The following is a 13915-nucleotide window of genomic DNA, read 5'->3' on the forward strand; positions in this document are numbered from 1 at the left end:
GTATCTTAGAAAAATGTACAGTGGAAAATTATTAGGTTAATGAACAGTATCAAAGGAGTATAAAGTCAGGAAGGAATGAAGGTCTGGAAACTCTACTTGCTATTAATTAATTAATAACTGGGACGTGGGCTGATAATCTGGATTCAGAAGATTGTTAATTGGAACTGTGAAAGGCTGAAATTGATACTGGGGTATGAGAGAGCTGAAATACTAGCTATGAATAAAAGGAGCAAATTATAATCTTTAGCTAAGGAAGTAATATTTCACAGAAAGAACAGTCATTCCCTGGAAATGGTAGATAAAATGGGTTTTGGGATATGAGTCTAAGGAGTATGGAAAGACAATGAAAAAAATGTTTACAGCACTACTGATGTTTTATGGCTGCAGGCTTTATCCCATTCCTTTATGCTAACCGTATAATTACTTTAAATGAGTCTTAATGTAGATAAGAAGCATTGGTTATATTTTCACACTTTTTATTTTCAATACTTTTACAGTGGAAAAGTTTTACCTTAAGTTGAAGTACACGTCACTCTACTTGGAGGGCAAAAGGTTGTACATCCCAGCAAGGTGTTTGGTAGCTGCCCTGAACATGTTTTTGTGTTGCTACCAAAAAGTTTCAAACTTATGGCCACCACTTTTCTTGTCACTAAATGATGAAACCAGTGCTGCATTTTTAATGCAATTCCTCCTGCAGTTATTTTTTTTTACTTTATTCACCTGCTTCTACGTTTTTTCTTTCTAAAATACAGCTGTCATGCATGTTGAAAGGCTCCGATTTCATCACACTTCTGTTATTCCATCTTTACATTAGCAGCCACAGGCCAGGGTAGATTGCTACAAGTGTGTCATACAGGCCAGGGTAGAGTATGACATGTGTGTCATCCTGTACATTAGTATGTACATTAGTAAGACATACTTCCTGAGATATGAAACAGGAATGGAGTCCTTGTACAACACCATTATTTAAAAAAGTATGGAGTCCTTGTACAATGTCATTATTTAAAAAGGTATGATATTTATGTTTAAAATAACACCACTGATGAGCAGCAATACACTATGGCAAGGCCATGCGTAATTAAAAATGTTTAACCATGGTGGGGGGACTGTAGTCTAGCCACTCAAGCTGCACTCCTTGACCAAGCTGCACTCTCATACCATATGTAATATGAATCACCCACTCCCTGCCATTACCTGTTGTTTAAATATATGCCACACCTGAAATAATAGCAACCAAACATGTAACCTTATTCTGAATAATGTAGGATAATTATTTCAATACAGCAGTTTGGTTCAAGCTTTATAAAGTAATTATTTTAATGGCAAGTGATGTCTAAATTAAAATCTGATGAGGTTCTTTAAAGAAAAAAGTAACACATCCTAACAACTAATTCTGTAATATTTGCTTTATGTAACTGTTGATTAGCAGCATACAGAGATGTATTGTTATTAGGTCAGCAAGCTCTGTCAAAGGGTTTGTGCCACATTGCAAGTTTGCCTGCTTCCATTCCATCACAAAGTTAGAGCTGTTAGACTTCATGTATTTATTTATTAGATAAGGACTCACGTATGGTGACTTGATTAGATTTAATTGCATGACATATTATCAGGAATGCTTTATTAATTTCTCATTGTTTACCTAGTGGTCCATATTTTGATTAAATATGGTGCTACTTTCCAATTATCATTTTCAGTAATTATTGCTGCTTGAATTGTGGTCGCAGACAAAAATTATAGTCATATTTTCTAACTGTTGACAAATTCTGATTACAGTTTTAAAGTAAAAAAAAAACATTGTAAGATATCTATCAACTTTCTCCTGCATTTACATAATTCATTAAAAAATTGTCAGCAGCAATACCAATAAGGTGCCAGTCCTTCTCACTTGTCAGAGCTAACCCCCCACACACACAGTTTATTACACTGGACTTGTGACTTGAGTGTCACAGCCCTTGACTCATCCCAGTGGCCAACTTGTAGTGGCAGACATATCAATAAATGCTGTACAGAATTTGGCTTCATGGTGTTTCACCTAGTTTCTCAATATGCACCTGTCATCTGCAGGTCCACAGCCTAGATTTCAATGGCTCAACCCCCTGTACTTAAACATTCCATATTTTGGACACAAACGTGATGAACTGCGAACCAACTAAATGTTTTTTGGAAAAATATCCCACTTCTCGTATACCTCCATTACCTCCAGTAGGTCAGTGTTAAACTATTTATTTACACTTGGTAACGTTTTAGCCTGAATAAAATGAAAGAATGATCAATGCCCTTATTAGTGAAAATGGAAAACTGGATTTGAAGTTAAACTAAGATACTCAACTGCATATGAAAACAACATATTTCCCTTGACATCTGCTATTTGCTATTTTTGGAGGGGGGGGGGTCTAGTACATATGCATACTTGAGCCCTGAATGCTGATAACATACACACACATAGCCAAAATGTCAAATTATAACTGCAAAAGAGCTATATGTATAGTATTTACCAAAGTTGACATAAATTTCATTGTTGAGTGGTTGATTTATTAGGTATTATGGTAAGTTAGAGTAAGGTAAGAAAAAAGGTCTACTATAGATTGCAGAACAGCAAAACTCGGTGCATCAGAAACACTGAAAAATAATTCAGAAAGCAAAACAAGTTACTTTCAATCATATTTTGCTGGGGGCAGGCTCCCCCCACCACTGAAAAATTTATATGCCAGCTTTACAGTCACCTCAATTTGAAGAAGGGAGAAATTTGCCAAAAAAGTTTTCAAGGACAGCACACACACAGAAATCATACCAGCAATACTTTCCTGTGGAAAACAATGACTGATGTTACTTGGCATCTTTTGCTTCAGGCAGCTAATGATCACAGAATTTCCCCTCGACCACCTGTACAAGAGCGTAAGAAAACAGGTAGCAGGCAATGAATATACAACCAGAAGTTCAGACATCCCTTTCTTTAGTATTTATTTACATAATCATATACTTTGTTGAGATTTTTGAAGGATGGAATGAATGTGTGATCCCTGTAAAAGACAACATTTTGTGATGGAATAATACAGTGGAGCAAGAATACTGACAGAAATTTATTAACAAATAGAAACAGCTGTGCATTACATAAACAAGAGATGATGAAGAGAGAGTTTTTGTGAACCCTACAGTTTTTGAAGTCCATTTTAACAGACATATAATTTGTCAAAACTGGGAAACCTGTCCTGAGCTTGGGTAACCTTAAGGATATTATAATAAATAAGAGACATGGTGAGGTAAAGGTGCTTGCCTCACATTTCACTTAGGGCTTCTGTTTTTTTTTTTTTTTTCATTTTTGCAGCCCAGATTTAATAAAATGATCCATCAATTTAAGACAGACTTGACAAAACATGTCATATCAGAATGTCTCCTACTTGGGTTTGTGAAAACTGTACTAAGAACAACAAAAAAAAGGCCTGATAGAGGCTAGAGTACAGTAGACAGGAAATTAATAGAATTCAGTCATTAATAAGGTTAAACAGTAACAACAACATGCAAACAGCATAGGGTTTTAAATGAAATTTTTAAATATGAAAAAATTAAGAGAAATATCGTTCAAGAAATTATAGAGTACATTAGAAACAGATGACTATAAGAATTAAAGACAGCAAGTTGTATTATGTAATAGTTAATATACAAGGAAGTACATACAATTCTTTGATTTTAGTATTTAGAGAGACAGCAAGTTGTATTATGCAATAGTTAATATACAAGGAAGTACATACAATTCTTTGATTTTAGTATTTAGAGTCCTTTTTAAATCATTAATATTACTAAGTATAAAAATGTGCTCACAGTTCTATTTCTTCATTTAAATTAATCCATTCCCTCCAGTCATACCTCTCAACTTCTCAGCACAAGAAATCTGGACAAAGCCAGAAAAAATGGGGTGGGGGGGACAAAGGCCCAGAAATAGGGGACATGTTTTAAATACTGCTCCTATAAACTCAGAAAGTTGCTAGAATTACACAGTTTACATTATTATACATTTTCTGAAGGATATGAAATGTGAAACTCAAATGCCTGGCATTATTTAGTGACATAAATCTTCAATGATTTGCCAGAAAACCACAACGTTTACGAGGAAGTGACTAAAAATAAGAGGCAAAAATCTGCACAGTTGAGAGGTATGCCTCCAGTACAGCTCTTTTGAGTGTGTACCTTTAACTCCCAGTGAGTGTGGCTCGAGTCTTTAAAAAAGTGAAGTTATCACCTTAAAGTTCAAATACTCATATCTCAAAAGAAAACTGTAAATGACAAACTATTCAGGATAAATTAATCGTTGCATTAGTGGCATTCATTCAGTACGATGCATTAAACTGTATTTTATAAGTCAAAATAAAGGCAACAAATATTAATTTTGTAATGCTGTATAAACCAAATATGATTTCTTAGTAACCATTCAAGCAAAACACATTCTGCCAAGCAGGATTTTCTTTGTATAACTGTGGACTTTCATATGAGGTTATGCAGTTCTGTCTGTGTTACCTGAATGCTGAGATATTTAGAGAAATATGAAAACTATTACAAGACAAATAAACAGTATACAAATAATATTCAATATGTCTTTAGCTCCATTAAACATAGGTCAAATATCAATACAACTGTGTTTGCCATCATGTATGCTTCAAGATGAAATTTTTTGATAGCTTGTATGTAGCATGGCTTTGGAATTATTAATGGAAACATGAACAAGCAATATTTGATGCCTAGAGGCACAGTAGGAGTTAACTGCAGAAACGCCTGGAAGCGCACTTACTGTAATGAGTTAAGGAGCAATAAAAACCAACAATACATGGTCATTTTTATAACTGATGGAAAAAAAAAAAACATTTCAGAAAAGTTCATCAAATTTCAGAAAGGCTTTTGAAAGCTGACCTCCTATAATGAAGATGTGAGGTATTGCCAGCTATGCCTGGTGAAGTAAGACAGTGGATGTGTAACATATGCCAGCATAGCTACCTAGACTTTTGTAAAGAATCATATGTTATTTGTATATCAAACTGATCTGTGCAGGTGCTGGTTTTGAAAATGTATTTGTAAAGTTGCTTGTGTTAAAAATGCACCAACAGTGGGTCCTGCTGTAAAGAAAATAAACACACCTGTATGTCAGATTGCATTGTAACTGTTGAAATGAATATAGTGTAACATAGGACACTGGAACAGAAGAGGTAAATCTCAGTCCAGCGAACTTTGAAAAATAGTCTGAAATTAAGTTGCCTGGTTTAAGCCATAAGGATTGTAGCTTACAGTTCTGACTGCAACCAGAGACAAAATTTCTGTGAAAACCAGGACTAGGAATCTTACTGTATTGTCCTTATGGGTGAACTAATTGCCACCATGGAAGAGTGGAAGTTTTTGAAATGGGTTTTATAGCTTCCAGATGCTATAGCACATCTTAGCAAAGCTGTATGTGTGTGTATTATGACACATACATGCTAGATTCTGGTTCAGTTTCTATTAAAGGGGGGTAGTATGAGAACCAGAGTCAGATGACAAGATGCAGCTGATCTCATACTGTAATCTAGTACTGAAATTACATTTTAATACTAGATGAGACAGAAGTCTCAGACCAATTGGCTTGTGAAATCTGATAAAGAAGGATCATTCACCAATTTAATCTTCCCTTGCCCTAGTAAGTGAACTAGGGGACAGTAATTCTTTAGATCAAGAAAAATATAGTGAGATTAGTTAAGTATTGTTTTTCTGTATCTGTGTGAATCTTCCCATCTGTGTTATTTTTTTTTTCGATAATCATTTTTATTGTTTTTCAAAACCATAATACAATCCACACACTATTTACATTATGTACAAAATTGCTTCCAATGTTTAGTTCCATTTCAAATATCCACATCATACATTAACAATAGATATCGTATTAATCAAGTAAAGGAAAACAAAAAAAAAAAACGAAGACATCTACCAGAGAAAATTAAAACAAACTCAAGCCAACAATCTGTATTATTTCTACATCTTCTATCTAATCTAAGATTGTGTTTGTTCACTTACTGTATGTCCTAAAAGAAAGTGGATAGGAACCTCTAAGCCAATATAATGTTAAAGATTTGCTCCCAAATTTTTGTACTATTTATACTTTTCTTGTTGTTACTAATTAATAATTTATGCGCTAAAATATGCTTGATCGCTAACAGCCTGAATTTTTGCCACGATGTCTGTGCCGGGTTCAACCAATTTGTGGCTATATATAATTTCATTAATAAACTGATATTCATAATTACGATCCTCTTTTATTTATCTAAATTTTCCGGTGGGATGTGTAGAATCAAAAATTCCCAGGTGAGTGTTGAGTTTTGGTAACCCATTTTTTGTAACTGGAATTTTAATGAGTTCCACAATTTATAAATGCACTTGCAACTCCAGAACATGTGTAGCAGGTCCACTGTCTGATCTAAACACTGTGGACATTTAGGTGAATTTTTTTAAATCAAATTTATGAAGAGTGAGATGGGTATAATACGCATTATTAAATATCATCAGTTGAGTAAAGACCAGTTTTTGAAGGGATACTGATTTCAATGTTAAGTTAAACGCCTCTACTATCTTACTATCATCTAGGGATACCATTTTTCTCTTTCCAGTATTTCGATAAAAGAATATGATTATTATATTTCCTCTCTTTTATCATTTTATACGCTGAGGATATGTATTTTCTGTCTTGTTGCAAGGCTTCCCACAGATTGCGAGAGATAACTAGTCCCTCTTCTTTGATTTCGGAGCTATTAAAATAATTTATGGCAAGATCTTTTATCTGCCTCATTATAATTAAATAAGAAATGGGAAGATTCATCTCTTTTAAGATATCATGTACCGCTACTCCTAAGAAGGGGTATAAATCAATCACGGTTAAATCCTTAATAAGGGGAAATTTCTTTAAATATATCAATTGACTACCAATAGTCATGTTAGGATTCCCATGAAATGGTTGAAACATCATCATATATTTTAATAAGTTTAAAGAGGCAAATAGAGTTTGAATTGCCATTGCCCACAACTTAATGTGCTCCATTAAATCATATTTGCTCAGTGTTCGATTATTTAAAAATGGTACAGCTTTAACGTTAATTCCCGCTCCTTTTATATGTTTACAAGTTAGAAGCACCCATTTGGGTATCCATTTTCTACTATTACTGTCCAAGTAAGACACCCTTAAAATCCTATTGGCCTGAATCACTATATAATACATCTCAAAATCCGGTAAATCCAACCCCCCCCTAGTTTTAGGAGCCATCAGTTTCTCATATGATATTCTCGTTTTTCTGGGTTCCCACAGAAATTTCCCCAATCCTATCTGAAACTGTTTAAAAAATGTTTTCGTGATTTTGAGTTGTGCTGCTCTAAAAATATAAAGCATTCTGGGGAGAACATTCATTTTTATTATCGCTGCTCTTGCCATCATCAGTAACTTCAACTTACTCCATCTTTTCAAATCCAATGTTATTCGGTCTCCAGTTGCCTTAATATTATTAATAAAGAAATCTCTATTTTCAGTTGAGAATTCAATCCCCAAATATTTTATCCTTTCTTCTGTCCTTACTTGTCCTATCAATGGTAGCATTGAAAAAGGTGTAGGTGTCTTTAAAGGGAATATTTTGGTTTTTTTAAAATTTAGTTTGTAATTAGAAATTCTCTCAAAGTTTTGTATTACTGTTAGTATTTTTTCCGTATCCGAAACCGGTGTGGTACAGTATATATTTAGATCATCTGCAAAAGCTGCCATCCTAACCTTTATCCCAAGAAGTACAGGAAAGTTATAAAAAACATTTTGCTTCATGTGAAGAAATAAAGGCTCCAAATATAGATTAAACAGTATGGGAGATAATGGGCATCCCTGTCGAGTTCCATTTTTAATTTGGATCCTTTTGGAGCATTCATGATTTATAGATAAACTAGTGTATGCATTATTATATAATTTCCTTAACGTTGAAATAAAGACCTGAGGTATATTGAAATATGATAATATATCAAATAAATATGCCAAATTAACTCTGTCGAATGCTTTCTGAGCATCAATTATTAATGCATATATGTTCATATTTTATACTTCGCATAAGATATTAATGTATGAAGAGTTAATGTATTGTCCGTAGTCTGTCTCCCATCTATAAACCTCGCCTGTTCCTCTGATATTATTGAATTTATTATTTTTTTCAGTCTACTAGCTAGAATGGATGTCATGATTTTCATGTCAATAATCAACAGTGATATAGGCCTGTAATTGTCTGGATTTTTGGGATCACTATTCTCCTTCAATATCAGGATTGTCCTTGAGGCATTAAAGTGGGGATCATTGCTACCATTCAAAATGATATAATTAAAAGTCTGTGAAAGTACAGTGCTCAGAATCACACTAAAAGATTTGTAGAATTCAGAGGTCATACCATCTGGCCCTGGGGCTTTATGGGGCTTCAATTTCTTGATTGCCTGCAATACTTCCTCGACTGTAATCGGTGCAATTAATTCTCCATGAGAGTCTTTGTCAATATTGGGAAAATTAATTTTCTGTAAGAAATCTTTTCTATCTTTATCTTGAACGTGTATTTGCTGCTCACCATACATCTGATTAAAAATTAATTCAAAAGTCTTCATGATATCTGACTTGTCAGTATATAAAGTATTGTTATGATTTATTTCAGTAATTAATTGTGTCGATTTCGTCTGATTAATAATACGGGCTAAAGCTTTTGAGGGAGTTTGAATATGATTTGCATATTTAACTAAACGTCTTTGTTCATACAGTGTCAATTTTCTATTATGCAAAAGAAACAGCTCTTTCTGACATCTTAACAACTCAGTTTCTGTCTGTTCATTATAGTTCCTCATCAACTCCTGGTCCAGTAGTTGTATTTTGGTTTCCAAATCCAGTTGTTCCCGTCTGTGTTATTTTTAATATTTCCTGTGACTGAAACTCTGGTGTTTACTGTAAATAAATATTTAGTATTTTCATGTTCTTTTATTATTATACATATTTAAACTTTTCATTGCGGCTGGTCTTTTAGAAGAGTACTTATATTTATTTGGCGACACTGTGGTCGCTTCTGAAAGCCTTGATGCATTGGTCAAACACTACCATTTCTATTAGTATTAATTTTAATCAGTTTAACTTGGTACCCTTGTAAGAGCCTTAGAATAGCTGGTTTTGGAGTGTTCTGGTGGCAGTAACTACCTTATAGTCTGGGCACAGGGGGCATAGCTGGTAAACCTGTGCCCAGTCTTTCCCGTGTGTGTGAGTGAAAATCAAATCTCAAAGAATGTGTGTGTCAGGTACTTGGAGCAGGGACACAGAGCACTAGTTTCACAGAGAGGGTGGTGGAGGACTGGGCTTGGAACATTTGGCTGAGAACTCAACTCTACAGCTGTGGTCAGTGTGGAGTCTTATTTGGGGCCTGGTGAAAGAGAGAGAGGAAACCCAGCCCCAGAATGGGAGTGTGTTCCTTGTGTGCTCTTAAGAGAAATTGTGCTTGGTGTAGAGAGCTGTATCTAGAAATACTGTGTATATCTATTTTTGTTCCAAGTGAACATCCCTCATCAGCATCCGTGGTGAGGATTAAGACTCCTTGATCACTGGCCCACATAAGGGACGTCACAGCTCCCTTCATGGATTAGGTGATAAAAGTAAAACAATTAATTTTTTATCTTGGAACTTGCTTTAAAAGGGTATTAATCTGTATAGCTTTAAGTACAATGAATTCACATAGCAGCTTACTTGAGAGCATTCTGCCAGTCTCATCAGGTCACTTACTAAAGTATAGCAAACAGAACCAAAAGAGTATGAAACAAATGGATGATTTACTTAATATCATCTCATGGCAGATGGAAAGGCTGCCTAGCACAGTGCATACAGAAAGATAAAATCTGATTTTATATATATTTTTGAAATATTTTGCATGTGAGAATTAACTGAGTGGATACAGGAGAAATCAACTCATTCCAAATATGCATAACTCACATGCAGATCAGTAACAAGTCTATGCCAACTTACTGCATTGCAACAGCTACATATATAAAGGTATTATGCATTCACATTGATGAGTAAATTAAGTATTTCATGTTGAAAGTATGAAGATTTTCCAATTAAAATTTTCAGAGGCAAAACATTTTCTTCCATCTATCTATCCAGCCACCATAAGTTAAACCATCATCTAAAACTATTGATTAGTTTTCTTCCTCTGACTGATACTAGTCCACTGCAAACATTATTAACACATACATATACAAAGATCTAGGAGAAATTCTGAGTGTCAAACCAAATTAAGCCTCAAGATTTTGTGAGGTCGGGATCAAACTGCAGCAACAATGACTAGAATGATGACAGCATTGTATAATATAGCAATAACCCAAGTCTGAGTGCGACTAATGCTGGAGCTACCCATGGTTGGCATAGTTTAGTAACAAGGGCAAAGCCTGAGTGATCAACCAAAGCCAACTGTGGGTAAATCCAACATTACCCACACCCAGCTGTGGGTTATTGCTAATATACAATGATATTACTTAAGAAAAAAGTTAGTTACTTTTCTTTCATAATGTTTTTGTATAAGGGCACAGTGCTGCTGTTCTACATTTTTCCTTGGTGTTGTGAGGCTTTCCTAATGTAATGCACATATATATGGGACTTTGGTTCCCACTCTTATGCAGTACATCAGTTGTGTAAAGGAAGCAATGGAGAAAGTTCCCACTCTTATGCAGTACATCAGTTGTGTAAAGGAAGCAATGGAGAAAGTTCCCACTCTTATGCAGTACATCAGTTGTGTAAAGGAAGCAATGGAGAAAGTTCCCACTCTTATGCAGTACATCAGTTGTGTAAAGGAAGCAATGGAGAAAGTAAGATCTTAGTTGCTTTTTTTGTTTGCTTGTTTTTAATAAAAATCAAAAATAGAAAAAAGAAAAAGAAAGCTGGAAACTTTTAATGTACAGGACAGATGGGACAGAGAAAATAAAAGGATAATCAGGTACATTTCTCTAGTTTTTCATAACATACCTGAGTAGCCTTTTATTTTTCTCTGTCCCATCTGTCTTGCTATTTTGAAGTCTTCTGTTTTTGAAAGTTTCCATAGCATATATTAATAGAAGAAAGTCTGGGCTACCAGATTTTTTTCCATTGGTAAATGCTTGATTTACAACGGCCACACTGGTTGGGCTGACCAATCAGAAAGCTCATTTTCTAATGTTAATGGCCAGTCATTGTATAATAGTGTTTCCACTGCATCTCTCTGAGTTACAAGTGGCTGAAGAAAATGGTCGAAGCTTCAGCCTGTCAAAAAACTATAAAATGTATGACCTTTCCCATGCTCTCATATGGGGGGGCGTGCCCCCTCATCTGCTTTACTTAAATATACTAACTCTATAGTCACTCATCCATTCATAAAAACTAAAAAAAGATAAACAGAAATCATGTTGGTGGTGATCTTCTAAGGTAACATAAAAAACCATGAGGTGAAACCTCATCCAGTGAAACCTCAACAATTAGAAAGCTAACGGTTTCAAGTTTCTAACTACGAAAGTGATGCTGTATGACCAAAGCTCAGTTGAACCTTGCCTGTAACTGCAAAACATAAATGTATTTTATTATGCATTGTGTTTATATAATTAAAAAGAAATTAATGTCTATATAATTAAAAAAATAATGTTTTACTGTACCTGGGCCCAGAATCCACTAGTCTCCCTTAAGCTTTCTTCAAGGAGATGCAAGAGTTCTAGAAAATTCTCATCTTCATAGTGAAACCGATCTCCAAATATAATCGAACAGATCACATTTGACACAGCATTGTTTATTATGTAATGTGTATCAAAAGGATGACCTAATAAAAGCAACATCATGAAACAACATAATAAAGCACAGCATAATAGTCTTTAGTTGAGGTTATAACAGTTACAAACCATTTAAGAGAACAAAAGCTGTCCATGTAACGGTATTATACATGTTTCGAAAACAAAGACAGTCAAGGTATAAAGATGTTGCACTTAGTGTTCAGCCTTCAATTCTAGGTAAAAAGTTCAAAGATGTTCTTTTGATAAATTAGTAGAGGTTTAAATAATTAATTGCCTCAGCAGTTGTTTGCTTGTTATAGAAATGTCACTGAATTATTTAAAACATATGGATATTTTTAATTTCAATACTTAAATTCAATATTTATCATTTTACTGAAAATAACTTTCCATGTTTTAATCTATAGTGCATCGTGTGTAGTTATTTATAAAACCTGCTTATGCTGTTGTTCATTATGCAGTCTTATGGTTGGTTGTTCTTTCCGGTATCCTGTTTTTGCTAAATGCTTTAGTGGGGCAGTAATCTTAATAAAATATTCTGTTCAGTTACTGGTCCCATTCAGTCATAGCAGCACCACATCAGTCATTACATTTGTTGTTTTCAGAAACAATACTGTACTTTTTCTAGTGATGTTACCGACTTTCCACATACAGCTACAGTCTCTGTTATAATGCTATTTTTATATATATTTTTATTTGTGAAATGACATACTACATTTCCCAAGCATTTTGCTGTATATTAATCATCCTACAGCTAGTTGTTTAACTTACACAATGAAACCCCTAAATTCCAATAATTTAGCATTTATTCTCTTAGTGTTTCATTAACTGATTTGTTCATATTCATACCCAAATGGACTTAACTGTGATAAACCTGTCTAACACAGAAACACAACATAATAAAACATTAAAATATGTAAAATGCAGCAAGTTCCAAGTACCACAATGGTATAGATATACAGTTAATGGTGACACAAATCAGTAACAATATTCTAAGACAATACTTTAGATCATGAACAATTATGAAGTCATGCAATAAACTATGGGGCACATTCGGGAAAAGAAAGCTTATGTCTGACATAGTACAGGAAAATGTGCCTCATAAATTGTCCATGAAGAACTTTTTGGGAGTTATTAAATCTAATTTGGAAGAAGGAATCTACATTTTATTTAACATTAAAGGACCTTTCACTATACACTACTTATGTGCAATGGGGCTGCTAGAGGTGCTCAAATGCAGGCCTACTGACACTTACACTACTTGGGAAATTTTTATTTATTTATTATTTGTTTACCGGGAAATTCCAACCGCGACAGAGCACATTTTCAGAAAAGGCCCAGGGAGAAATGCTCCAGATGCATGTATTAGGAATATGGGAGGAAACTGGAGCACCCAGAGGAAACTCATGCGAATGCAGGGAGGACATGCAGACATTTCACAGAAGGCACCCAGCTGAGAATCAAACCTGAAAACCTTTTGCTGTGAGGTGACAATGCTAACTGCTGCACCACTGTGCCACCCTAACACATACTATCTCAATCCTAGTGATTACATAGCACTCGTACCCATAGCCGGCCTTAGGCATAGGCCAACTAGGTGGTTGCCTACAGCGCCGTTCTAGTAGGGGCACTTTTCCTGTATTTATTTGGTGTAGGTAGACCACAATGGGGCACCAAGTGCTGTGGTTGGGGCGCTGTGGAGCCTCCTTTCGCCTAGGGCACCAGTTGACCTAAGGCCACTCCTGCCACCTGACCTTACTTAAAAGCATAGCCCGACTAACACCCAAACTTTAACCCTTAACTCCCATTTGTTCCCTTAACCACAGCACCACCCTCCCTAATCCTTAAGTCCCAGATGGTTCCCCTTCCATAAACAAAGTCCCTGATCACTCCCTAACCTTAACACTCCACTACTGCTCCTTAACCCCGTTCCCTAAATGTAAATCTCCATCTCCACTCCACTCCACAAACCTAAAAGCTCTGATCACTCCCTAACCCTTAAATTCACCTCCCACACAATAAACCTAAAAATTCCCTCTTGCTCCATAAATTTAAAGCTCTTCTCATACCTAAACACAAACTCCTCTCACAATTGCTGCCTGAAAAC

The 13915-nt window shown here is 35.0% G+C and overlaps 1 protein-coding gene across 2 annotated transcripts in view; it reads right to left on the reverse strand.

Annotated features, from left to right (window-relative positions):
* Positions 1-13915, reverse strand: part of LOC122797711 (cytochrome P450 2D15-like) — a 955177-nt gene that overhangs the window by 364412 nt on the left and 576850 nt on the right. For both annotated transcript variants that reach the window (XM_044066247.1, XM_044066252.1), the window contains one exon: positions 11680-11840. In XM_044066247.1, coding sequence (XP_043922182.1) covers positions 11680-11840 — 161 coding nt within the window. The remainder of the gene's footprint in view (positions 1-11679; positions 11841-13915) is intronic.

The sequence above is a fragment of the Protopterus annectens genome, chromosome 1.part0, assembly GCF_019279795.1.
Source record: "Protopterus annectens isolate FY-2018-M chromosome 1.part0, PAN1.0, whole genome shotgun sequence".
Lineage (NCBI taxonomy): Eukaryota > Metazoa > Chordata > Ceratodontiformes > Protopteridae > Protopterus > Protopterus annectens.